At 45.1% G+C, this 24,491-nt stretch overlaps 1 protein-coding gene across 3 annotated transcripts in view; it reads left to right on the top strand.

Annotated features, from left to right (window-relative positions):
- LOC105900802 (DM1 protein kinase) overlaps positions 1 to 24,491 on the top strand; it is a 62,912-nt gene that overhangs the window by 10,546 nt on the left and 27,875 nt on the right. For all 3 annotated transcript variants that reach the window (XM_031571579.1, XM_031571578.1, XM_031571580.2), the window contains exons 5-11: positions 3,254 to 3,402; positions 3,512 to 3,605; positions 3,691 to 3,891; positions 6,376 to 6,624; positions 8,267 to 8,346; positions 8,442 to 8,532; positions 8,620 to 8,756. In XM_031571579.1, the coding sequence (XP_031427439.1) occupies positions 3,254 to 3,402; positions 3,512 to 3,605; positions 3,691 to 3,891; positions 6,376 to 6,624; positions 8,267 to 8,346; positions 8,442 to 8,532; positions 8,620 to 8,756 (1,001 nt within the window). The remainder of the gene's footprint in view (positions 1 to 3,253; positions 3,403 to 3,511; positions 3,606 to 3,690; positions 3,892 to 6,375; positions 6,625 to 8,266; positions 8,347 to 8,441; positions 8,533 to 8,619; positions 8,757 to 24,491) is intronic.

Below are 24,491 nucleotides of genomic sequence, written 5' to 3'. Positions count from 1 at the left end.
TCTCCCAGGCCTGTTGGTGACGCTTTAACGGTGCTACAGACAACTGAAGAAAACGGAGAAGAAGACAGGAGCATTCGTATAAAGTGACAGAAGACAGTAGTCAAGATCCAACTAGCAACGATTAGCCTAGCCGCATAGCCTACATTTAATCTGCACAGTAACACATTATGGTGGTTAATAAAATCAGTGGTCAGAGCAGACTGTAGGTTAAGCGAAAAATAATTCTATTTTGTATTGATAATAAAGAGTTTAGAACAGTGCAACAAAGCAATGTGCAACATGACATGTCTGTGAGTTGTTTAAATGCCTATGCTTTATGGAGAGGCTGAGCTTGAGCACGGGAGACCACAAGGCAAGTGGTGTGGATCCTGGATGTTTCATGGTTTATAATTGCTTCTAATTTCATGGTTTTATTACTAACAACAAATGTAGGCTATTGTTGAGGGCTTTGTCCTTCACGTACTGTACCTCTGAAGTAACGTTAACGCTAGCTAGTAGCTATCGCTATCGTTGTCTGACAGGACTAGAGCTAACGTAACATTCATCTTTATTATAGACCGTTTTGAAACTTCCGTCTATAAAAAAAATCTTTTCACGTCAGATTTGCTCATATTGGCTATTGCTGACACTTTTAAAAACCGGTTTTGTAAAATGGTCTGATGCAAATAGATTAAACAGTGATAGATTAAAGTGTGGCCTGTTAATGTCATCCCTTTCCTAACAACATCGATTTAGATAGATAGATAGATAAACTTGTATTAATCCCGTTAGGGAAATGCATGTGTAATAGCAGCAAGGTAATAGGAAGACATTTTTTATTTATTTTTTAAGCTGGAGAGCTGCTAAAACAGGCTGCCACACTCGCTGCGCCATGGCAACCCATTCAGTTATTAAATAATGCCGGTCGTGTCCGTTGTTCTGGCTGGTCTCAAAAATTACGTCCAACTGGCTAAGTAAGACCACGAAAAACTATCCACATGTAGGTAGAGCAGCACACTATCCCAATACAAACAACTAAGCACAGTACAAAAATGTAAGTCACGAAAAAAGGCGCCACGTCATATACATTTAGTTTATGTTGTTGCTGTTATGAAGTGACGCAGTGGGCTTAATAAGGGTTCAGCTTGTTGCGAGGCGATCACGGGGGGCAATGACATCATCAGATTAGAAAGGGTTGCAGATCGGCGTGCACACGAACACCAACCTGCGGACAGATTCGAATCTACTCACTTTGGAACCCCGATTCAGTGTGCGGATTCAGTGTGTTCGTGTAGACGAAAGGTCAATCCGGATTCAGGCAAACTAGACTCCGTCAAAACGGCACATTCAATAGGGATTTGTCTTTGAAACTCTACCTAGAAGGCCATCATTCCAGAGTCCGGTACTGTTCAATAAAGCTGACAGCTGAGGATATGTACATTTGTTTCTCAAACCAGAGACTCTAGTGTTGTGCACTGGGGCTGTCATGGCAAAAAGTGACCGGGTGCCAAAAAGAGCCCGGGTGATGTAATATTGGCTTTCGAACGACTCTTGAGTGACAGTTGCTATACCAACGCTTAGCATTACGTAACCCGGGCACTTTTTGGTCAGTCTCAAGAGTCGTTCGAAAGCCATCAGCTACTTGTTAGTCACTTAATATTGTGCCTAAAACTATTAAGTATTCCGTTTTAGCTACACCTGCCGGTATCCTGTACATCAACATTTGCAGTCAATACTACTTTTTGAATCCCTATATATTGTGGCTAAACACATTTTTACCCGGTAAATAAAGTGTTCCATTTTAGCCGTTTACATCATCATTTGCATTTCAATTGAAATTGTTTAGAGTAGAAATTCGTTTTTATAAAAAGGAGAAAATATACTGATATACGGTGCTTGTTTATCTACCGTTTTAGCAAGCCAGCCAGTTAATTTGCTAACATCTTAAATAATATACGGTGCTTGTTCATCTACCTTTTTAGCAGGCCAGCCAGTTAATTTGCTCACATCTTAAATAATATACGGTACGGTGCTTGTTCATATACCTTTTAAGCAAGCTAGCCAGTTAATTTAATAACATCTTAAATAATATATGGTGCTTGTTCATCTACCTTTTAAGCAAGCCAGCAAGTTAATTTGCTAACATCCTAAATACTATACGGTGCTTGTTCATCTACCTTTTTAGCAAGCCAGCCAGTTCATTTGCTAACATCTTAAATAATATACGGTGCTTGTTCATCTACCTTTTTAGCAAGCCAGCCAGTTAATTTGCTAACATCTTAAATAATTTAAGATCTACCATTATTTGTTGATATAGGCCTATTTAGAAAAACTTGGGAGAGTTCATACTAGCTTGCTAGCTATACACTAAGCAAAATAATGTGCCCCAGCTAACGGAGGAATTTCTAATCGCTAACGAGATGCTAGCGGCGATTTAACCGGTTGAAATGTACTTACTTTGACACTATAACAAACTTGTGAGTCAACAACTTTCCTAACACAGTCAAACATCAAGCACATGGTTTATTGCAGGTAAAATACAGGCAAGCTGGTCTCAGGTAGCGAAGTATAATGCGAGATGCTCTGGGGTAAATCGCGTTATTTAGGTAGTCTGACTTCCAAAAAGAGCCCGGGTGACGTAATGCTAACGTTGGTATAGCAACTGTCACTCAAGAGTCGTTCGAAAGCCAATATTACATCACCCGGGCTCTTTTTGGCACCCGGTCACTTTTTACCATGACAGGGCCTCTTTCTATCCCGGTTAGAACCAGTCTGCACTGTTCTGTGAGGGAAGTAGGGCAAAGCTTTGTATCCTGTAAGATGTCTTCAGTAACTTGCATGGAATAGTCTTAATTGAAAATAGCACTAGACTGACAAGTTTCTGTTGCTTTCTGGCCATTTTCAGACCATAATCAAACCCACAAATGCTGATTCTCCAAACACTCCAGTAGCTCAAAGAAGGCTAGTTTTATTGCTTTATTAAACAGGACAACGGTTTTCAGCTGCAGGAACATAGCTGCAAAATGGTTGAATGATGAATTGCACTGGAGTAATGCTTGCAGAAAATAAAACTTCATATGCCTGTGTAGATATTCCATTAAAATTCTGCTGTTTCCAGCTTCAATTTATTTACAACATTTACAATGTCAAGACTATATTTATGATCAATTTAACATCAGTAATATAAAAATCTTTAAGGAAATTTCTCAGTGATTTAAAACTTCGGAGCGATAATGTGTATGTTCACTTCCTGTCTTTCTCCTTCATTTTTCAGTATCTTGTTATGGATTATTATGTTGGTGGTGACCTGTTGACCTTGCTCAGTAAGTTTGGAGATCGTATCCCAGAAGACATGGCTCAGTTCTATCTTGCTGAGATGGTTATGGCCATAGACTCTATCCACAGGCTTGGCTATGTTCACAGGTATCTGTCAAACTCTAACTGAACTACCTTTAAATAATGAAATGTATACTCTCTCTGGGGTGAATGTGTAGTCATGGTATACGGTGTACGTCCATTGTCATACTTCCAGAGATGTCAAACCAGACAATATCCTGCTCACTGCAGATGGCCACGTCAGGCTTGGGGACTTTGGATCTTGTCTGAGGCTCCAGGAGGATGGAATGGTAAAGCCACATTGCCTTATCATCTAGTTACTGTGAATGCAGCAATCAAAAGACACATGACTGTGTTTATGTGTGTTCCTCCCAGGTTCTCTCTTCCCTGGCCGTGGGAACCCCTGATTACCTGTCTCCAGAGATACTGCGTGCAGTGGAGGGTCTGGGTGGGGGGTATGGTACAGAGTGTGACTGGTGGGCCCTGGGTGTGTGCGCTTATGAAATGTTGCTGGGGACGACACCTTTCTTTGCTGAGTCTATCTCTGAGACATACGCCAAGATCATCCACTTCCAGGTGTGCTTCCATGAAACAAACAAATGGTCATCAGCACAAATGTGACACTACACCTCAGCAGTAGAATTAAAAATGTCAAAATGACTCCTATGGAGCATGAGGTTGAGGTATGAGGTTATAGCCATGGTTACACCTGTCATGTCAATGGATCTTGGCTGATCTGATCTCTCTGACCAGAGTCAGACCCTGAACAAGAATAGGCTCCCGAACAAGTTAGAGAATTTGGAGCACTCTGTGTCTAATTTATGAGACTTAACTTGATAAACAACTCACTTATTTATTATTTAATCACTCAAGATAGCGGCTGTCGGTAGCCGATGGGTGGTAAGCAGACAATCGGTGGTAACTGGTCTCTGATTGGTTAAGACCAGTCACCTGAACAGTCTTAACCAATCAGAGACCAGAATTACTTCTGCTTACCACCGATCGTCGGTTTACAAGTCAGTTGAGTATTAAGCCGACCTTTCTGGTCTCTGATTGGTTAAGACTGTTCATCAAGTTAAGTCTCATAAATTAGACACAGAGTGCTCTTAATTCTCTGACTTGTTCGGGAGCCTATTCTTGTTCAGGGTCTGACTGGTTCAAAACAGTATGGGTACACCGCTGTGTCAAAGTTTCCAGCAGCCATATTTCTCCCAAGATACACACTCAACAGTTGCTGTGGTAGCGCCAAACCTTACTTGGGTGAGCACACCCCGCGTAAGAGGGGGTGGGGAGAGCAGTGGCTCATTAGCATTTAAAGGAACATGCACTCAAAACAGGTCACTCTGAACAGTTTTAGACAGGGTAAAAATGGGTGCTCTTTTACTTGATCTTTGTGGTATTTTGATCAAAGTATGTTACATTTCATTAAGACCCCAAGGAACTATAGGAACTTGTGGTAAAATAGGCATAGAACGACTCCAACTAACAGAATATGCCATTCAAACACCGGAGTGATGAATGCAGAAAATGGGCTTTTTTTCACCTATGTAGATATTACATGTCTACACTATATTTACAACGTGTCAACACTATATTTACAACATATTGTATATATTTCTGGTCAATTTAAGGTTATTTGAATAGGGAAACAATGTGATTCAGAACTTGTGAACAGTAGTGTACTTCTTTTATTAGTTTTATAATGGTACATGCACAATGAACTATTAATTCTCCATTAAATTCCAATAAATCCTGAAAATTACCATGAATTCCCCAAACATTTCCATATATTACTGAAAATCACCATGGAAAGTTACCTCCTCAGATCATTTGTCAGATATAAAAATCCACATCACGATGCTCTGAAATTGGATTTCAGGTTTGTGCATCTAGTCTCGGGAAGAAGGTCACTGATTTGCCTCGCCCTGTTTTGCATTTAATATGGTGCAAATTGTCGTAACAAATCCAGTTTTTTTATCAATTTATTGTAGCGTTCTCCGCTGTTAAGAATCATGCTGGAACCGTTTACCACTGAACTTAATTGCACCTGTTGTCGCCCACTGCGTACACTTTTGAAAAACAACCATATTAATTCTTCCCAAAGTCCTGCCAGGAATCAGCACACCTCTCTCACTCCCTTCGCTCTCCATTAGGTCCTCAAACCACACACCCAAAGGGGCGTCACCCCAACATGGCCCAAGTAGCAGAGCCTATTGTAAAGATGCTGGAACATTACACACACTAACCTTCACAACACATAACTATTGTAAAGATGCTGGAACATTACACACACTAACCTTCACAACACATAACTATTGTAAAGATGCTGGAACATTACACACACTAACCTTCACAACACATAACTATTGTAAATATGCTGTAACATTACACACACTAACCTTCACAACACATAACTTTCATGAACTTGGACATGCTACAGTATCAGCGAACAACGGTTATAAGAAGTTCATTTAGTAAAGGGAACAATGAGAACTAATGCTTTGCATCCGATGATCTCATATCTAGCAAGTAAAGTCACATAAATGTGTTTGGATACTGCATTTGACATATGAGATGAGATCTGATCTGGAGAATCTGATCATTCAAGCCCTTTGAAATGACATGTGTAACCCTGGCCTTTATAAACTACAATTCTAAATGAAAAACCATGAGTTGTAATTGCAAGAAAGGCACGAATTATTTCAAATGATCTTGAGACATAAAATATTGCATTGTATTTATTTTACAAATGGTCTCAACTTATGTCTTGTACACTGCAATAACTTTTATATGTGTTAGTTTCTTCCTTAGTTACAAGACATTTTATTTGAATATTTATTGAAAACATTTTTTCAATCGACTTTAAACTATGAGCAAAACAAATGTTTAAATCTGTAATTATTTGCTATATAGTGAATTGAGAAATTGGTTGACATGTTCCAAATAAACACAATGCCAGTGAGGGGCCTTGGGCCAGCCCTTCCCATTAGAGTTAGGAAAAATACTGCAAAAACTGCAGTGCTGATCTAATTACTTAAATTCATTTGTGTGTTGTTGCAGGATTACTTTGAATTCCCTTCAGCGGGTCCACAGATTTCTCCAGAGGCCAGCTCTCTCATAACAGGCTTGATCTGTGAGAGGCAAGAGCGTCTGGGGACCAGAGGCTCTGTGGACCTGAGGGGGCATCCCTTCTTCAGTGGGCTGGACTGGGGCCGTCTTCACCTCCTCCCAGCTCCATTCCACCCAGAAGTCTCCAACCCCACTGATACATCCAACTTTGATGTGCTTGATGATTGCCTTAGTGAAATGGTATTTGGAGCTAGGGATGCCACTGTTTGAAATTAGGTGGCACGATTAATTGTGAAAGGATTAAACACCCATCCACCGTAATTATTTTCTATTTGCGAATATTAGAAGGAAAAAAACAGATGCTGAAATTATTTTAAAATCAACTACTGTTATTGTTGTATATGTATTTGTGTATTTATTATTACTGTTTTATTTTAGGATATTTTATCTTTTCTATTCTAAAAAGCTAATAATTATGACAACATGATACTTGGAAGAATAGTTATCATTAGTTATAGTAGCCAAATGTATTGTTTGGGTTGGCCTACTCCCTGATATTTACTTATCTGCTTAGACAAAACACAGTCCAGAACATGGTCAATGTATACATATACAGTAGTTTTTAACGACTGGAGAACATAGGACTTCAGTGTTGGGTGGAAATGTAAGGCTTTTCTAGCAGGTTAAAATGAAACCTAAAATGATTGTTGGTAAGTGGTATTCTACAATTGCAATTACAATAACACTGGCTAGACATTATGATCAGGATCATTTAGGCTTTTAGCTACCTTAGTCTAAGCATACAGAGAGGTGGAGATCTCTTTAATTCTGCAGATACATTTGCATTTAGTCATTTAGCAAACGCTTTTATCCAAAGCCACGTTCAAAGGAGAGAATAATCAAGCTACGAGCAACAAGATACCCTTTGGTGGATACAGCCCGTCTGCAAAGCTTCTACTGGAGTTGCTCTCTTTTTGGTATCCTAAATATATACAATTCAGCAGAAAACAAAACAGCACAACTTGTCCATTAACTTGCATGTGCAAAAAAGTAGCCTTATAAACTCTAGTCTGATATAATAGACTGTTAAGATACATGATGCATGTAATGTTATAACAATCATTCTCATGTAATGTTCACACTGACTGAGGTCTTTTACATATCATAGTATTTTAAAATTCAGACAGCTTTTTTCTGCAAGTCACTGGACAAGTTAGGCTGTTTTGCTATCTGCTGGGGAAGTTTTAAAACTGTGATTTCAAAAGATGAATTCACCAGGACGATTTCTAATATACCTATTTGGAGAACACCATTGGTGCACCCTGTTGGTATTTACTTCTTCTAGTTAATCTGGCTATGACTTATCCTAGCTATCTCTAGCTTAGGGAACCATCTTGACAGCTCATAGTTGCTAGCGTGTGTAATATGAACTCATTTGAATATGAAGTGAATATTAACTTGTGTTAATGTGAAGCTGCACAGGCACCCAGAGGGTTTCCACCTCTACCTCTACCATCGTTGTTTTTTATCTTTCCCTTTGCCCTTCTCAAACACATGAATTCAATGGTTGTGATTCCCACTTCAAGTGTGTCAGAAGATTAACATTCAAGGTACTAGGGTGCCAGGGGATCAATTAACGATTCAACTTAGATGTTTAGCGTCCATTCCCACACGACACCATAACGCTAAATGAACGCTCAAGAAAGGGTTTTCACTGTGAGTGGGAATGGGGTATTTGTGTGCGAGCGTGCTGGGAGGGTGTGTAGTATCTTTGCTTCAAATGCCCATCCCTACTTCAGGAAAATACAGTACAGATCTAGGAGCAACCTGAACTGTGTGTTTCAATACACTCATATGGATTACTTTATGGTGTACTTCACAGGAAACTCTGTGTGATGTCATGGATAGGGCACCTGTGGGTGTTCATTTGGCCTTCGTTGGTTTTTCCTACACTGCTACGAGGTAACATTATCAGACATCATTTGCAGGTATTCCAGTCAGACACCATAATATTTTCAATCACAGAACAAATGAGCATATTATTTGGTCATTTTCAGGGAGACAGGTGCTATGGACCACAGTCACAATATCATGATGGAGATTGACCACCACCAGGTAGAAGACTGTCACCATTTCCAGGAGAAGGTGGTAAGAAAGTGTGCTAAACCATATGGCATCTTTGAATCAACAACATTGGTATGCTTTAACTCGATATGTGGCATGTTTCTGCACCAGATGTGGCAGCTTGGAGAACTCCCCTCAGCAGAGACGTCAGCGCCCCCTCTGGAGCACCCTCTGGCTCTGGGACTGACTCCTACAGATGCACAAGATGCTGAGAAGCACAGAGGAGCACATAAGGAGGAGCTAATCAGGTGCTGTGTTTGCTTTGATGTGATATACACCAATCAGTAACAACAGCATGACCCACAGTTGAATCGTTGAAAAGGATAATGGGTGCCAAGGTGTCCTGATATAAGAAACAAAGGAAACATTAGGTTTAATCTCAAAAGAATCAAGCCTGTTTATGGTCTACTTGTAACAGACAAAGTACTTCATCCAATCATATCCAATACACCCATACTAACCACTGACCAATGTTGGAAGTAGGGGTGAGCAATCTGTCCAAAAGACCATATCGCAATCTAATGAATTACAATCATGATCTACGATCTTAATTACAATTATGATCCTTCCTCCCAATTTGGAAATGCACTGTAGAGTAGCACCAGACTCAATCTGCAAAATTACAGAGTCACCAAACAAGAGTCAGTCAAGTCCCCATTTCCAGAGTCCAAGTCATTCATAATTTCTTAGATGGATTTATCAGGAATAAAGTATATAGATAGATAGGTAGCTCAGTCCAGTAAGGGGGGGGGGGGGGGGGTGATAGGAGAAAAAAAATAGAAAAATTCCAGGTCAGCTTTGGGATAGCAGAGGGGAAGAAGCTGTTATTGAGGCGCGTCGTTCCAGCTCGCATAGATCTGTAGCATCAGAAGTTCAAAAAAGTCATGGCTTGGATGGGAGGAGTCTCTGATTATGTTCTTTGCACGATTTAAGCTACGCTCAGCATACAAGGAGAGGACTGATGGAAGGTCACAACCAATAATGTTGGAGGCTTTGGTGACAACTCTCTCCAGTTTCATCTTTGTGCGACTGTCAGAACTTCCATACCAGAGAGATATTAATGCGGTGATGACACTTTCTATTATGGCTTTATAAAAGAGCACCAAAAGATATTTGTTGACATGAAACGTTTTCAGTTGTCTGAGGAAATACAGTCTTTGTTGGGCTTTTTTGATAAGGGGGGAGGTGTTGATATCCCATTTCAAATTCTGGCTGATGTAAGAGCGCAGAAATGTAAAGGACTCTGTAAGGGTTATGGAATAGTCAAACATATTAACTAAGGCTTTGGAGTAAAGGCCCTGTCACACCATGACATTCTTGTCAACGTTCTATGAAGTTAGAGGAAACGTTGGTAATCGTCCATGGTCGCTGGTATAGCACCAGAAGAGCGTTGTGTGAAAGCTGGTGAACGCTGTAATCGTCAGTAATCGTCGGTGATCGGCGGAGAATGCTGGTCCGAAAATACATTTTTGAACATGCACAAAAGTTCTCATGGAGACCAGCGTTCTTCAACGTTTAATTTAAACGCTGGAGAACTTTCGTGGAACGTTTTATTAACTTTGTACGCGTTTGTCTATCGTAGTCAGTCGTTGGGTAGGGTAGACTGAGTACAGTTGATGCACCCGAAATAACTTATGTGCGCAGCAATCCTGAGACGTGATTTTTAGTTTGGACATGCCTACTAACGTCCTCTTTGATCCCGGGAAATTTGAGCACCTAACCCATCTCTCATACAAAGATATCGGCGAAAGTTTTTTCACCAAGGGAAGATCTTGATTTTATCATGTCCCTTCTACAATTAATATGTTATTAACCATACGTGATCAACAAACGCAACTTACATCATTGCAAACGTTATTCTGTGCACTATAAATCGTTGGGTTACGGCTGGAACCTTGGTTCTGTGAAGGAAAGAAAGGCTGCCAGACGGCTAGCCCAGAGGGCTGGATTATAATCCGCGCATGCGCGATTTCTGGGGAAGACTTATATCAAAACAATACTCACGTAGGTGTGCCGCGTCACTCTATATAAAGCTGAGCGCGGCACACAATCGTCCTCATATAAATTCTGAACGCGAAGTCCAGAGCGACGACAAAGTCTGGCAGCCTTTCTTTCCTTCACAGAACCAAGGTTACAGCCGTAACCCAACGTTCTGTTTCAGTCAAGAAAGGCTGCCAGACGGCTAGCCCAGAGGGCTGGAATACATGTATGTCACAACGTCGCGGAGGACGGACCACCCAGCAGAGTTCAATAACGATAGGACAAAGAAATGTCTTTCAGGCTTTTATTGAACGCTGCACACAAGAGCATCCACCTGGAACTCTGTAGGATACTCAGTTAGAACTCAAAACGGCATTCCCGAATGACAAGCGGGATGTCACATTTAAGGAGTAAAACCTGGCAAAGGTCGAAGGTGAAGACCAGCAAGCTGCTTGGCAAATCTCATGCAATGGAACTCCTTTCAGGAGAGCCCACGACGTAGCAATACCCCGTGTCGAATGGGCCACCGCAGTTGTTGGTGCAGAGAGTCCTGACAGCTCATAAGCGCACTTAATAGCCTCCACCACCCAGTGTGACAATCTCTGTTTGGAAATGGCTTTCCCTTGCTGACCTGCACCGTAGCCTACAAAAAGCTGATCTGTTACCCGGAAACTTTGCGTACGACAGTGCCTGGAGGACTACATTGAGTTGCCATGCAGGCACAGAGGGAAGCCGTCTTGGGTGTAGTCGCTGAGCTCCCTTTAAGAATTGTATGGACAAGGGGTTAGCTCCCACAGTTTTGCCATCTATACGCTCATGGCAGGCTGAAATCGCTGCAAGAAATACCTTCAAGGTCGAAGGGAACTTGCCCTGTTCAAAGAGTTCCTGCAAAAACTCAAGTACTGACGTTAGTGAACCTGACCTTGGGCATTCGTTCCGGCGTATGCACCAAGTCTTGAACGTCTCCCACCTATAAGAATACAGTGCTCTTGTAGAGGGAGCTCTAGCACTCTGCAAAGTCTGTGTCACCGCGCTGGACAATCATTGAGCCAGGAATGTGTCCCTTTCAGTGGCCAGACCCAAAGATTGAACAGAGAGGGGTCTGGATGCCACAACTGCCCCCTGCCTGGGATAGTAAATCCTTCCTCAGAGGGATTTCCCATGGCTCCCCTGACAGGAGGTTGTGAATCTCTGCAAACCATGGCGCTTGGTGGTGGCGTGGTGCTACCAGTAAAACCTCCAAGTTCTCTCTCCTCGTCTTCTCCAGTACTGCTGGGATGAGTGAGGTTGGAGGGAAGGCGTAAAGGAGGCCCTGAGGCCACACGTGCGCCAGTGCATCCACCCCTAAAGGAGCTTCGTTTCCGCATAAGGAGAACCACAGTGGGCAGTGGGCCGACTCCTTTGAGGCGAAAAGATCTACGCGTGCCTTCCCAAAACAAGCCCAAATCAGGTGCACTGCGGCTGGATGCAGCCTCCATTCGCTCGGATGCGGACGGCCTCTTGACAACAGGTCCGCCGCAGAGTTCAATGAGCCCGAAAGGTGTACCGCTCTGATGGAGGAGAGATGTTTGTCTACCCAAAGAAGGAGTGTTTGTGCCACACTGTGTAGCGCTGAAGATCTCAGTCCTCCCTGGTGGTTTATGTAAGCTATTGCTGACATGTTGTCTGTCCGCAGTAGTACATGTTTGTTCTTTAGTGCCGGCAGGAAATGGCAGAGAGATAGGTAGATTGTCCTTAATTCCAGAACATTTATGTGGGCGGAGTCCCATGGAGGATACCACACTCCCTGAGCTCCCACACCGTTCAACACTGCTCCCCAACCTGAAAGGGAGGCATCGGTGGTTAAGACCTCGCGTCGGCAGACCCTGCCTAGCTGAACTCCTCTGCTCAGATTTTGGGGTGTATTCCACCAGTGGAGAGCCCTTAAGCACCTCGATGTTATCAGAAGGAACTTTTTCCGATCTTTCACAGGGTGGAGTGCCCTGGACAAGTACCATCTCTGTATGGGTCTCATATGCAACAGGCCGAGGCGAACCACCTGAGAGGCCGCAGCCATCAGGCCCAGAAGTCTCTGGCAATCGTGGGACCGGACACTGCTTTGACCCGAGAAGTGAGAAAAGCATTGATACAAATTGACAATCCTCTGGTCCGACAGACCTGCTAACATGGTGACGGAGTCCAGACTTACCCCCAGGAAGATGATTTGTTGTGACGGATTGAGCTGGCTCTTCTCCACATTGAGAGACAGGCCTAGCTGTTGCAGGTGGGCTACGACCGCTGCTGTGTCCGACACGGCGTGCCGTCTTGATGGTGAACAAATCAGCCAGTCGTCCAGATAATTTAGCACTCTGATGCCCTGTTGGCGCAGAGGGCTCAAAGCTGCATCCATGCACTTTGTGAACGTGCAGGGTGCTAGAGATAAGCCGAATGGGAGAACATTGAATTTGAAAGCACTGTCTGTTAGTGAGAACCGGAGGAACCGCCGATGATCGGGGTGGACAGAGATGTGAAAGTAAGCATCTCTCAGGTCTATGCTCTTTAACCAGTCCCCCTTAACCTGGACTGACTGGATAATCTGCTTGATGGAGAGCATCTTGAAACGTAACGGCCGGAGGCAGTCGTTCAGTGGTCTCAAATGTAGTATCGGGCGGAACACACCGTCCCGTTTCGGAACAAGGAAGTACCTCGAATAGAAGCCACTCTGCTGTTCGCTCTACTTTATCTCCCTGATTGCCCCTTTTTTTAACAGTGTATCGATCTCTTTTTGAAGAGCCAGTTGCCGCTGTGGGTCTGGTTGGTGAGTGAAAGGAATGCCCTTGAACATGGGCGGACGACGCTTGAACTGCAGCCGGTAACCAAACATTATTATAGAAAGTACCCATGGAACAGGAGAACAATTTTCCCAAGCCACAATTTGGGCGGGGCTGAACGCATGAGTTTCCATGCACAAAGTGTCAGGAAGAGTGTGGTGGAGCCGCCGGACGAGCATTGCGGGGGTTGTAGCCGCCACGCTGTCGGGGCTTGGTGAAGGTTCCAGGGCGATGGCTTACAGCTGCGGAGGAGTGTGCAGGATGTTTCTGTACATGCTCCCGCGCATTGGGCCGGCTCTTTGAAAAAGTTGCCATTCGCATGAGCGCTCGCATGACCCCACCCGGGTCGTGGGTGCTTTGCCGGCGGGGGTCTAGGCAACAGCTGGTCCCACTGTTTCTTGGACTCCCTGGACTCCTTAGCTCTGCGGAGCATTTCAACTGCTCCAGGCCCGAAGGTAAAGCCAGGACTGAGGGGCAGCTTCATCAGAGTATTTCTGTCAGGCTCTGGGAGCTTTGACTGAGCCATCCACAGGTGTCGCCGAGCCATCCACAATGAAGCAATGGAACGCCCGCTGGAGTGTGCCGCTCCTCTAGCAAGGTGAACCAGCACCTCTGAGACCTTTCTTAGCTCCTTCACCACCTCTTGTGCGGGGGCAGCAGAGAGGACCTCTATGAGCTCCATTTGATACAGCGCCAGAACGGATGTAGTGTTCATAAGACGTGCACCAAAGGCTGTACTGTAAAATTAAGCCATTTTTCAGTCGTGCGACACTGCTTATTTGGGCATGAAGGATCTTTCCCACGAGGGCTGTAGGCGGGAGTACAAGAGCAGCTATGGAATCATCCATTGCTGGGTATGCACCAAATCCTACCTCATCCGCCCCATTGATGTTGGCAAACTGTGCCCATTGCCTCATGGGTGGGGTGGCAGCTTCAGGGTGCTGCCACACAGATGTAATTTCCCTGACAAAATCTGGTAGCACAGGGAGAGAAGATGGTGTACTTGTGGCATCTCTTGCCCTGTCAAACCGAGATGGTGGGGCCTGCGTTGTAGCTGGCATCTCCACCTTTATACGCCTAGCAGCTCTGCACATTAGGCCAATGAACTCATCATCAGAGAGTGCAGCAGAAGCGTCAGAGGGCACAGAATGTGAGGATGAGCTTTGGTCAGAGCCCAGATCCGAAGGATGAGGGGATGTTGCAGCTCGGTTGCCAATGTAATCGTCTTCAAGATTATCAGATGCAATCAGTGAAATACCTTCACAGTCATCAGTGGCCCCCCGAGGGGCAGGCCAGTGAGAAGAAGAGACACCAGCAGAATGCTCGTCTGGGGCGGCTGGGCGTCCAGTCAGCTGCTGCATCATCCACTACAGATTCACAGCCAGTGACGACACCTCTTTAGAAGTCAGAAGTCATAGTAGTGGCCAGAGCCTCGTATGCCTCATGCTTCCTTTTTCTGTGTTTCTTACCAGAGGGGGGTGAGGCAGACTCCTTGTTTTCACCGACTTTGGTCTCAAATGAAGCTGCCCGGGGTGAACGTTGTGAACCACCATCAGAAGATGCCCTTGATGACACAGATCCATTGCCACCAGCATCCTTGTTCACTCGACTTGACAGGGTGTGAGTGGAGAATGAGGCACAGCTTGGACAGCTGGACGGGTCTGCCCTTGAAGCGACAGCATGCTCCGGGCCGAGGCACACCACACAGAGGGTGTGGCTGTCCTCAATCGGCATTTTTCCATTGCAGTTCGTGCAATCGTGAAAGCCAGGCATGGTATAGGAGTAATACCACTAAATTACAAAAAAGACACAATCAGTGCACTTATCAGACGTGGTACCAGCAATTCTGCCACAGTGGTACCAGAGATGGTACCAATAATAACAACGGTACCAGAGGGGGTCACCTCAGAGTCTGTGGTACCAGAGGTGGTACCAGCAGCCACAAGGCACAGATATTGAGCCTGTAGCAGCCTATGAGAGATATAGCTAGAGAGATGTTCTCTAGCTACTCTCTACCTCCCTTAAGCAATTAGGGGGGTGACTCACTCAACAGAGTGAGAGCCCCCGACAATAAGATGCTAGCCTCAGAGTCTGGTACCAGGGCTGGTACCAGCAATCACAAGGCACAGATATTGAGCCTGTAGCTACCTATGCGAGATAAGACTGAGAGATTTTCTCTAGTCAGCCAAATGACTAAATAATAAACAATAGATACTCTCTGTACAACTGTACAAAATATCGCCTATTATACATATACATATATTAATATATACAACGTGTACAGACTAGCAAGCTAATAGCAAGTAGGCTAGTATGTTAACTTAAACAATTCTAGCACTCAGGCGAGTGACTCACTCAATAGAGCGAGAGTCGCACACAATATAGGGAGAAAAAGACCGTTTTCTTATTAGTAGCGACAGCTACCTTAAAAACAGTAGAGCACAAGTAATCCTAGCTAGCACGATAGCCTGGAAAGGGGTATATCTACCAGCTTTCAGACAACAGTCAGTAGGCACCTTGCGCTAACTGTCATAGAAATATCTTACCTTACCGCGTGAGGGATTAAAGAGGACGATTGTGTGCCGCGCTCAGCTTTATATAGAGTGACGCGGCACACCTACGTGAGTATTGTTTTGATATAAGTCTTCCACAGAAATCGCGCATGCGCGGATTATATTCCAGCCCTCTGGCAACCTTTCTTGACTGAAACAGAACTACATATTCCATGATATCATGTCATGCAAGGTCATTGCATAATCTAGCGAAAAGCGGATTGGAGGGTATATAGGCTTGCTTGAGCCCAGCATGAAGTAGATGTACTGAACTTGAATATAGCTGAGCACTGTTATAGCTGGTGCTGTTCCATGGCAGATGGATATGATATGAAGACTCTTGTGACATGGACAATGTGTGTGGATGTGTTGATGTTTTCCAATAATAAACATTGAGAAACACAAATTCAGTGTCAAATTTAAATCATTTATTTTAATAACATAAAACCCCAGGAATAACGCCCGTTATTTCATAAATCACAGTAACATATCACAGTTGCCATGGTGATGGCGCCTCGTATGGCTGCCTAGGTGTGTTGGTGCACACTTCTATGTTTGTTTTTAGTCTCTAATTAATATTTAATTCAGTTTTTTTGCGAATCAACTCGGATTATTTTGTTGTATTGTCAGCCACTGTATTGTTTTGAGTCTTTAATTCTGTTTTTTACGACTCAACTTGGATTTTTTTCCTTATTTTCTTATTTTGTTATTGTGTTGCTATGGCGATAATAATAATATCGCGGATTATTTTCACGAGAGAAGAGCTACTAAATATCAGGGACTCAACACCATCTGTTTTATGTCCCAACTTTCTCGCCTCTTCCGTGGATTTATCAGACCTACAAATCAAAGGCCTTGGACACACAGTGAGACGGAGACGGAGAGGTAAACGCGCTGGAGCCCTGGTGCGCTTTAGGAGGAGAGACATTCGGTCGCCTCTACCGAGTATACTCCTCTCCAACGTCCGCTCACTTAGCAACAAAATGGATGAACTGTGCCTTCTCATCAGGACTAGCAGGGACTTTTCCCTTTCTTCCGTTTTGTGCTTCACGGAGACGTGGCTGTGTGGATTAATACCGGACTCTGCGCTGCAGCTGGCAGGCTTCCAACTCTTCAGAGCGGACCGCCACACAGAACTTTCCGGCAAGACGAAAGGTGGAGGAATCTGTTTCTACACTAACAGTGGCTGGTGCAAGGATGTGACAGTGATTCAAGAGTACTGTTCTCCTGATCTGGAATCTTTTTTTATCAACTGTAAACCCTTCTACTCCCCCCGTGAGTTCGTTTCATTCATTCTGGTCTGTGTTTACATTTCACCGCAAGCCAACGTGCAGGTTGCACAGCGCATGCTCGCCGACCAGATACTGTGTGTGGAGAGGACTAACCCGGACTCCTTAGTTATTGTCCTCGGCGACTTTAACAAAGGAAATCTCACCCGCGAACTCCCCAAATACAGACAATATATTAAATGCCCGATCAGAGAGGAGAACATTCTGGATCACTGCTACACCACAGTTAGCAGTGCCTATCATGCCGTCCCCCGGGCTGCACTGGGACACTCTGACCACGTCATGGTCCATTTGATCCCTGCATACAGGCAGAAATTAAAACTCTGCAAACCTGTTGTGAGGACATCTAAGCAGTGGACCAGTGAAGCTGTGGAGGATCTTCAGGCGTGCTTGGACTGTACTGATTGGGATGTCTTCAGGACCGCTACCAACAGTCTGGATGAGTACACAGAGGCTGTGACATCATATATCAGCTTCTGTGAGGACAGCTGTTTACCATCACGCACCAGGGTGAGTTATAACAACGACAAACCCTGGTTCACAGCTAAACTCAGAAAGTTAAGGTTGGAGAAGGAAGAGGCATTCAGGAGTGGGGACAGAGACAGGTTTATTGAGACAAAATACATGTTTAGCAAGGAGGTGCAAGATGCTAAACGTCTTTACTCTGAGAAACTCCAACACCAGTTCTCAGCCAACGACTCTGCTTCTGTCTGGAAAGGGCTTAGGCAGATAACAAACTTTAAGCCTAGAGCCCCCCACTCCACTAACGACCCACGCCTGGCCAATGACTTGAACGAGTATTACTGTCACTTCGAAAGACATTGGGACAGTCCTGATACCATCCCCTGTGACACCACCCACCAGCTCCAGCCCATCAGCTTCACCTTCCCCACCACAGCAGAGGCCTACGCCTCTCCACAGCTGCCCACCTCAGAGCACCCCCCCTTCTCCCCCACCACAGTGACGACTCTATCCATTATGGAGAGGGACGTCTTCAGACTCTTTAGGAGACAGAACCCCCGCAAAGCAACCGGGCCAGACTCTGTCTCTCCATCCATCCTAAAGCACTGTGCTGAACAGCTGTCACCGGTGTTTACAGACATTTTTAACTCCTCACTGATGTCATGCCACGTACCAGCCTGTTTCAAAACCTCGACCATCATCCCCTCAAAAAAACAAAGATCAGTGGACTTAATGACTACAGACCCGTTGCTCTGACCTCTGTTGTGATGAAGTCATTTGAGCGGCTTGTGTTGCGGCATCTCAAAGCCATCACTGACCCTCTACTGGATCCCCTCCAGTTTGCCTACAGAGCTAACAGGTCTGTAGACGATGCAGTAAACATGGCCCTTCACTCCAAACTCCAGCACCTGGACACCTCAGGAACCTATGCCAGGATCCTGTTTTGTGGACTTCAGCTCTGCCTTCAATACTATCATCCCGGCTCTGCTACAGGACAAGCTTCTCCGGAGTGCCTGACTCCATCTGCAGGTGGATCACAGACTTCCTGTCTGACCGGAGGCAGCACGTGCGGCTGGGAAAACATGTCTCTGACCCCCGGACCATCAGCACCGGTTCCCCTCAAGGCTGCGTTCTTTCCCCTCTTCTCTTCTCCCTGTACACCAACAGCTGCACCTCCAGTCACCAGTCCGTCAAGCTCCTCAAGTTCGCCGACGACACCACCCTCATTGGGCTCATCTCTGGTGGTGATGAGTCTGCCTACAGGTGGGAGATTGACCATCTGGTGACCTGGTGTGGACAGAACAATCTGGAGCTCAACGCGCTGAAAACAGTGGAGATGGTTGTCGATTTCAGGAAGAACCCAGCCCCTCCCAACCCCATCACCCTGAGTGACGCCCCAGTTGACAGTGTGGAGTCCATCCGCTTCCTGGGCACCATCATCTCCCAGGACCTCAAGTGGGAGCTAAACATCATCTCCCTCACCAAAAAGGCACATCAGAGGATGTACTTCCTGCGGCAGCTGAAGAAATTCAACCTGCCAAAGGCAATGATGGTGAACTTTTACACCTCCATCATTGAGTCCATCCTCACCTCCTCAGTCACCATCTGGTACGCTGCTGCCACTGCCAAAGACAAAAGCAGACTGCAGCGTGTCATTCGTTCTGCGGAGAAGGTGATTGGCTGCAATTTGCCATCTCTCCAGGATTTGTATGCATCCAGGTCCCTGAGGCGTGCAGGGAAGATTATGGCTGATCCCTCCCACCCTGGACACAAACTCCTTGTGCCACTCCCCTCCGGCAGAAGGCTGCGGTCCATCAGGACCAAAACCTCACGCCACCTGAGCAGCTTCTTCCCGTCTGCGGTTGGCCTCATCAACAAGGCCCGGGACCCCCGCCCCCCAACACGGACTCTAATCCCTTTTTTGCACACTCCTGCTGTAACTTAATATGTGTATTGTTTATTGTGTATGTTTATTGTTTGCACCAATGTACCACAAAAAATTCCTCGTAGGTGAAAACCTACTTGGCAGTAAAAACCTTTCTGATTCTGATTCTGATTAATAACAGTAAATCTTCGTCCGAAGACATTGCTAGTGAAAGAGGCTTTGTATTCTTACTTTCAGCAGCATTTATCATCTTCTTACTTGCAGCAGCGCTAGTAGCAGACACGTCAGCACACGTTTGTCACGCACCAATGAAACGTCACAAGTCGCTGTTACATGCTCCTCATGCGTGAGTCCCACGCTAGTAGTCATGCGTCAGTCCTACGCTTTTCTTTCGTTAAGTCACACGCCAGATGTGTCCACCTCGCCCTAGAACGCTCGAAATTGAACGATTAGAAAGTTCAGAGAACGTTGACCAGAACGTTATGGTGTGACGGGGCATTTAAGCCTCCTTCTCAAGTCCACAACTTTTTCCTTAGTTTTTGAGGGGTTAAGATGGAGCTTGTTCTTCCTACACCAGTCTACAGCCCAGTTCACTTCCTTGATGTACTGAGACTCATCCTCATCTCTGATTAGGCCGATGATGGTGGTGTCATCTGCATATTTGAGCATCTTGACGGAGTGGTGGTGAGATCTCAGGTAATTTGTGCAGATGGAGAACAGAAGAGGAGATAGCACACAGCCTTGCGGCACACCAGTGTTGAGGGTCAGAGGGCATGATGTTGCGTTGTTGACTTTGACTGTTTGAGTTCTGCTTCTCAGGAAGTCCAGTATCCAGTGATACAGAGCTATGTCGATGTTCATGGCTTGCAGCCTGGAGAAGAGAATGGGTGGATGAATTGTGTTGAAGGCTGAGCTAAAGTCAAAGAACAGCATGCGCGCATAGGTGTTACTTGACTCCAGATGTTGCAGAGTAGAGTGAACAGCCAGGTTGATGGCATCTTCTACAGATCTGTTAGCCTGGTAAGCAAACTGATGATGATCCATCAGCGGTGATACACTGGATTGTAGGTGAGAGAGTACTAATATGTGTTTTTCATTAAAAAATTAAGTAAGTTTTTTGCCATTAATGTGTGGTGAACATCACACTGCCAGGGCCTGTTTACTTCATGTCAATGGCAAATCTGAAAGATTTTTAAAGGCTTCTCACAGATTTTTAAATGCTTCTCACAACCTATTTTAAAGGGGACATATTATGAAAATGTCACTTTTTTAGTGCTTCTACACGTTAATTTGGGTATCTGGCATGTCTACCAACCCAAAAAATGCTGAATTGTTATGGTTTCTCTGTCAGAAGCTATAGGCTTGAGCGAGCACTTCTGATTTACCCATACACGTACCCATTGCCATAATAATTAAGACCTTTGTCAGGTTTTTAATGGCACACACGACACACTGGAACACACACGTGCATATATGGAGGCGACACAGGACACACACACACACACACAAGCAGGTAAGCCTGAGGTCGCGGTGAATTTATTTTCTGCTTTTTCCCATCCTGGACCCCCCAGGAGCAGTGGGCGGCTTGTAGCGGTAGTGGTAATGTAAGAAAAGCTTTTACAGCATATCATCACCAAACACAAACACATCAATTTAGGCAGGCACCTCGCTAGTTTTAGATCCCGCTGCTTTAAACATAATCTTTCATTCTAATGTGTTTATTACAAGTTTAATGAGTGATCTGTCTGATCCGGCCCCTTAGTGAGACTACTTAGGTTGAAGCTGTCTCACTCCAATTTATTTATTATTGTAGCGTGTGTAAGTTCTAGAATGTTATATGTTTGCAGTTAAATGTGGGTTATAGGCTCAGTTATCCCATTGGGGGTGTGTTTTGGGGGGTTCTGGCGGGAGATTTGGGATTTAACGTTCGGTTTTTGGGGTTGCTAAATGTACGGCGAGGCTGTGGCCAACAACAGCAGAAAATAAATGAAAACAGTTGTGATTATTTCTAATAGCGGCGAATGCTATAACTGGTGTCAGAAGTACACTTAATTGTCGACGGCCTGGATATTTGGTAAATGTATTTGTTACACCAATGGGCTACCTAGCTGGAATGTTTGCTTGGTTGGTAAACTTATGAGCGGCGGAATGGAGCACTCGGTGTATGTCAAGATGGAGAAGGGGGAGGTAGACAGGTAAGCCTATTCTGCACAAGTGTTGGAACGTGTGGCCATGGATAGTCATCACAGCGGCATCAAAGTGAAACGGGAGCCGACGTCCATGTGATTAGCAGACATTTCACTCCCCGTGGCGCGATGTCAGTCGGGGAACGCTGTCGAAACATCCGGCCAGAAGGTAAACAAAGATTACCCATGAACTGCACACGCCGGTAGGCATAAAGACACCCAAATACGCTAGGAAATCGGAGTGGGACGATTTTCATACTCAGTTTGAATTGTTAGCTCGGGCGAGCGACTGGTCTGATGATACGCTGTCTTGCCTGCTGCTTTTGGACCTGAGTGAGAGGGCTACTTACAGCGCGCCGCTTTGGATAATGTTTTCATTTGGAGCTACTGCGGTTTTGAACTGCATGGACACCAGAGGCGTACCAGGGAATCGCTGCGAACACTGGTGAACGATATTGAGGGACTGACACGGCGGGCATATGCCCACTTCAGTGCAAACGGAGCTGGCCCGTGACAAGTTCATCAGGGCACTCTACCCATCCGATCCGCGGGTACACACTCAGCTTGCTCGCCCACAAACCCTGACAGATGCCCTGGAGAATGCGCTGGAGTGGGAGATGGTCATGGACACTGCGCAGCACCACGCCCCTCCAATGGTCAGAGCGGCGGGGCAGTGTGAGATGACGATGTGAGATGACGATGAGACGATGTGAGATGGCGATGAGACGATGTGAGATGCTGCCCTGGACGAGGTCATCGAAATGATCAGGGGGCTCACTCTACCTCCGACCAGGCATCTGCAGATACGGCCGCATGCCCAGTCATGCCTCTGCTGTGGTCAGGCTGGACACCTAATGAGGAATTGCCCTTCCCTGGCAAAGGCAGCGGGAAACGATGTGGTCAGCCAGGCCACACGGAACTGCAGGGACCGGGAGCAGGACCTGGTCATGGTGGGGAGGACTTCTATATCAGACTTTTGCCATGTTCCTATCTGCATAGAGGGTGTTCCATGTACAGCCTTAGTTGACACGGGGTCAACGGTCACAGTGGTCCGGTCGGAGGTGGTACCAGTCAACTCCGCTCAGTAACTGGTGAGCTACCACCAATGAAGGGAAGAGGGCAGCCAATGTCGACAGTTTGGGGGAGGAGCATGAGACACCCTGTGTGGGTAGCGGATGTGCAAGACGCAATTTGGGTCTGGAATTTTTGCGGGATCATGGCTGTCAGCTAGACTTGGGTAGGGCCACACTGAGTTTTAGTAATGGGTAGGGCCACACTGAGTTTTAGTAATGGTCAGGGCCACACTGAGTTTTAGTAATGGTCAGGTGGTAAATACGAAGCCAGAGGACCCCTTTCACAATCCCTGAGAGGAAAGTAGCGACAGCCTTTTTGTTATGGTGGAAGCCATCACTTATTACAACATACAACTGTACTTTTTCTTTGACCAAGACTACAGTCGAGAAGATGGTAATCTGGCTCTGATTCCAATGAGTAGCCTGCTGTATAGTTTCAGCAAAGTCCACCGAGCAGGACTGCACACCTCTCAGCCCTCCCCCTTCTTCTAAAAAAAGGCACTCTGCGGTTTTATAATTGCATGTCGAGTGAACTTGGGCAGTTTCAAAGTTTGTTTAGGACATCTCTGAGCAATCCAGTCTTCTGGCTCTTCACCTGCACAACTCCTGCAGTCTCTCAGGTATATTAACTGGTGGTAATCTCTTTCTCCTTTTCTGGGATTTTGGAAATAAGATGCAGGAACTTGCGTCCAAACACAGCACTCATCACAATCATTCATCATGCACTCTGCATTGTGGCGACTGTAAACTCCTACATTAATGTAGTTCTCCACACTTCTAAATGCCTGCCTGGGGACGTGTTTGTAGGCACAGACAAGTATTTGCAGAGGGAAAAATGTTGTGTCTGCTGAAAATATAGATTTCCCCACTATGGCCTCTGTACTCTGATTTTCTCCTTATCACAGCAAAAAAATGACAATTTATTTGTTTTTCTATTTTTTTATATATTTGGTTATTTGTCTTTCTATGTCCACATTTATTCATTATTATTTATTTATCTTTATATTTTCACATTTTGTATTCTTATTCTATAACAGATGTATTCTATTTATGGCACTTCTATGTCTCTATGTAATCAACAGACCACCCATAAATGGTCACATAGCAAGTGACAGAGCTGCTAAAAATGCTAGCATAATGCTAGCCCATGTTGGATGTCAGCATTACGTTTACTCTGCATATTAGCCCAACTTATGGCTACTACTACCTACATAGTGGTGTTACGGATATACTGGGGTTCATATCAACTGGGGTCGAGAGACCATACACAATGCAGCTTTACCTGTGAGTAGAACTATTTACAGCACTGTACCAAAGTACCCCAAAGTTACATGGCAGTGACACAGACGCCTTTCTCCGTATTACAAGTCAATGTACCACCAAACTGATTTTGAAGCTGTTATTTTAAGGTAAAATTGTTGCATAATGTATGTATCTGGTTTGAGTTAGGCTCTCAAAACACTGGGGTTGACTGACATACTGCAGGTTCATCAATGATATCTTCAAGGGTGGGCACTACTTGTTGGGGCTCAGCATTGTGTAGGTCAAAGCCATTACTCACAGGGAGAACATCAGTGTCTCAATCCTTTCCACCTGTGATGCCATTAGCTCGAGCACGAGTCAACGGGCTTTGTCACACAATCCTTGACTTTCCTGTTGTAGAGTTTGGCGTGTCGGGTCTGTTCTTTCTGTCTGTTGTAGAGTTTGGCGTGTCAGGTCTGTTCTGTCTGTCTGTTTCTGTGCAAT

The sequence above is a fragment of the Clupea harengus genome, chromosome 8 (genome assembly GCF_900700415.2).
Source record: "Clupea harengus chromosome 8, Ch_v2.0.2, whole genome shotgun sequence".
NCBI classification, from domain to species: Eukaryota; Metazoa; Chordata; class Actinopteri; order Clupeiformes; family Clupeidae; genus Clupea; species Clupea harengus.
This window is presented reverse-complemented; position numbering and strand designations above follow the sequence as displayed.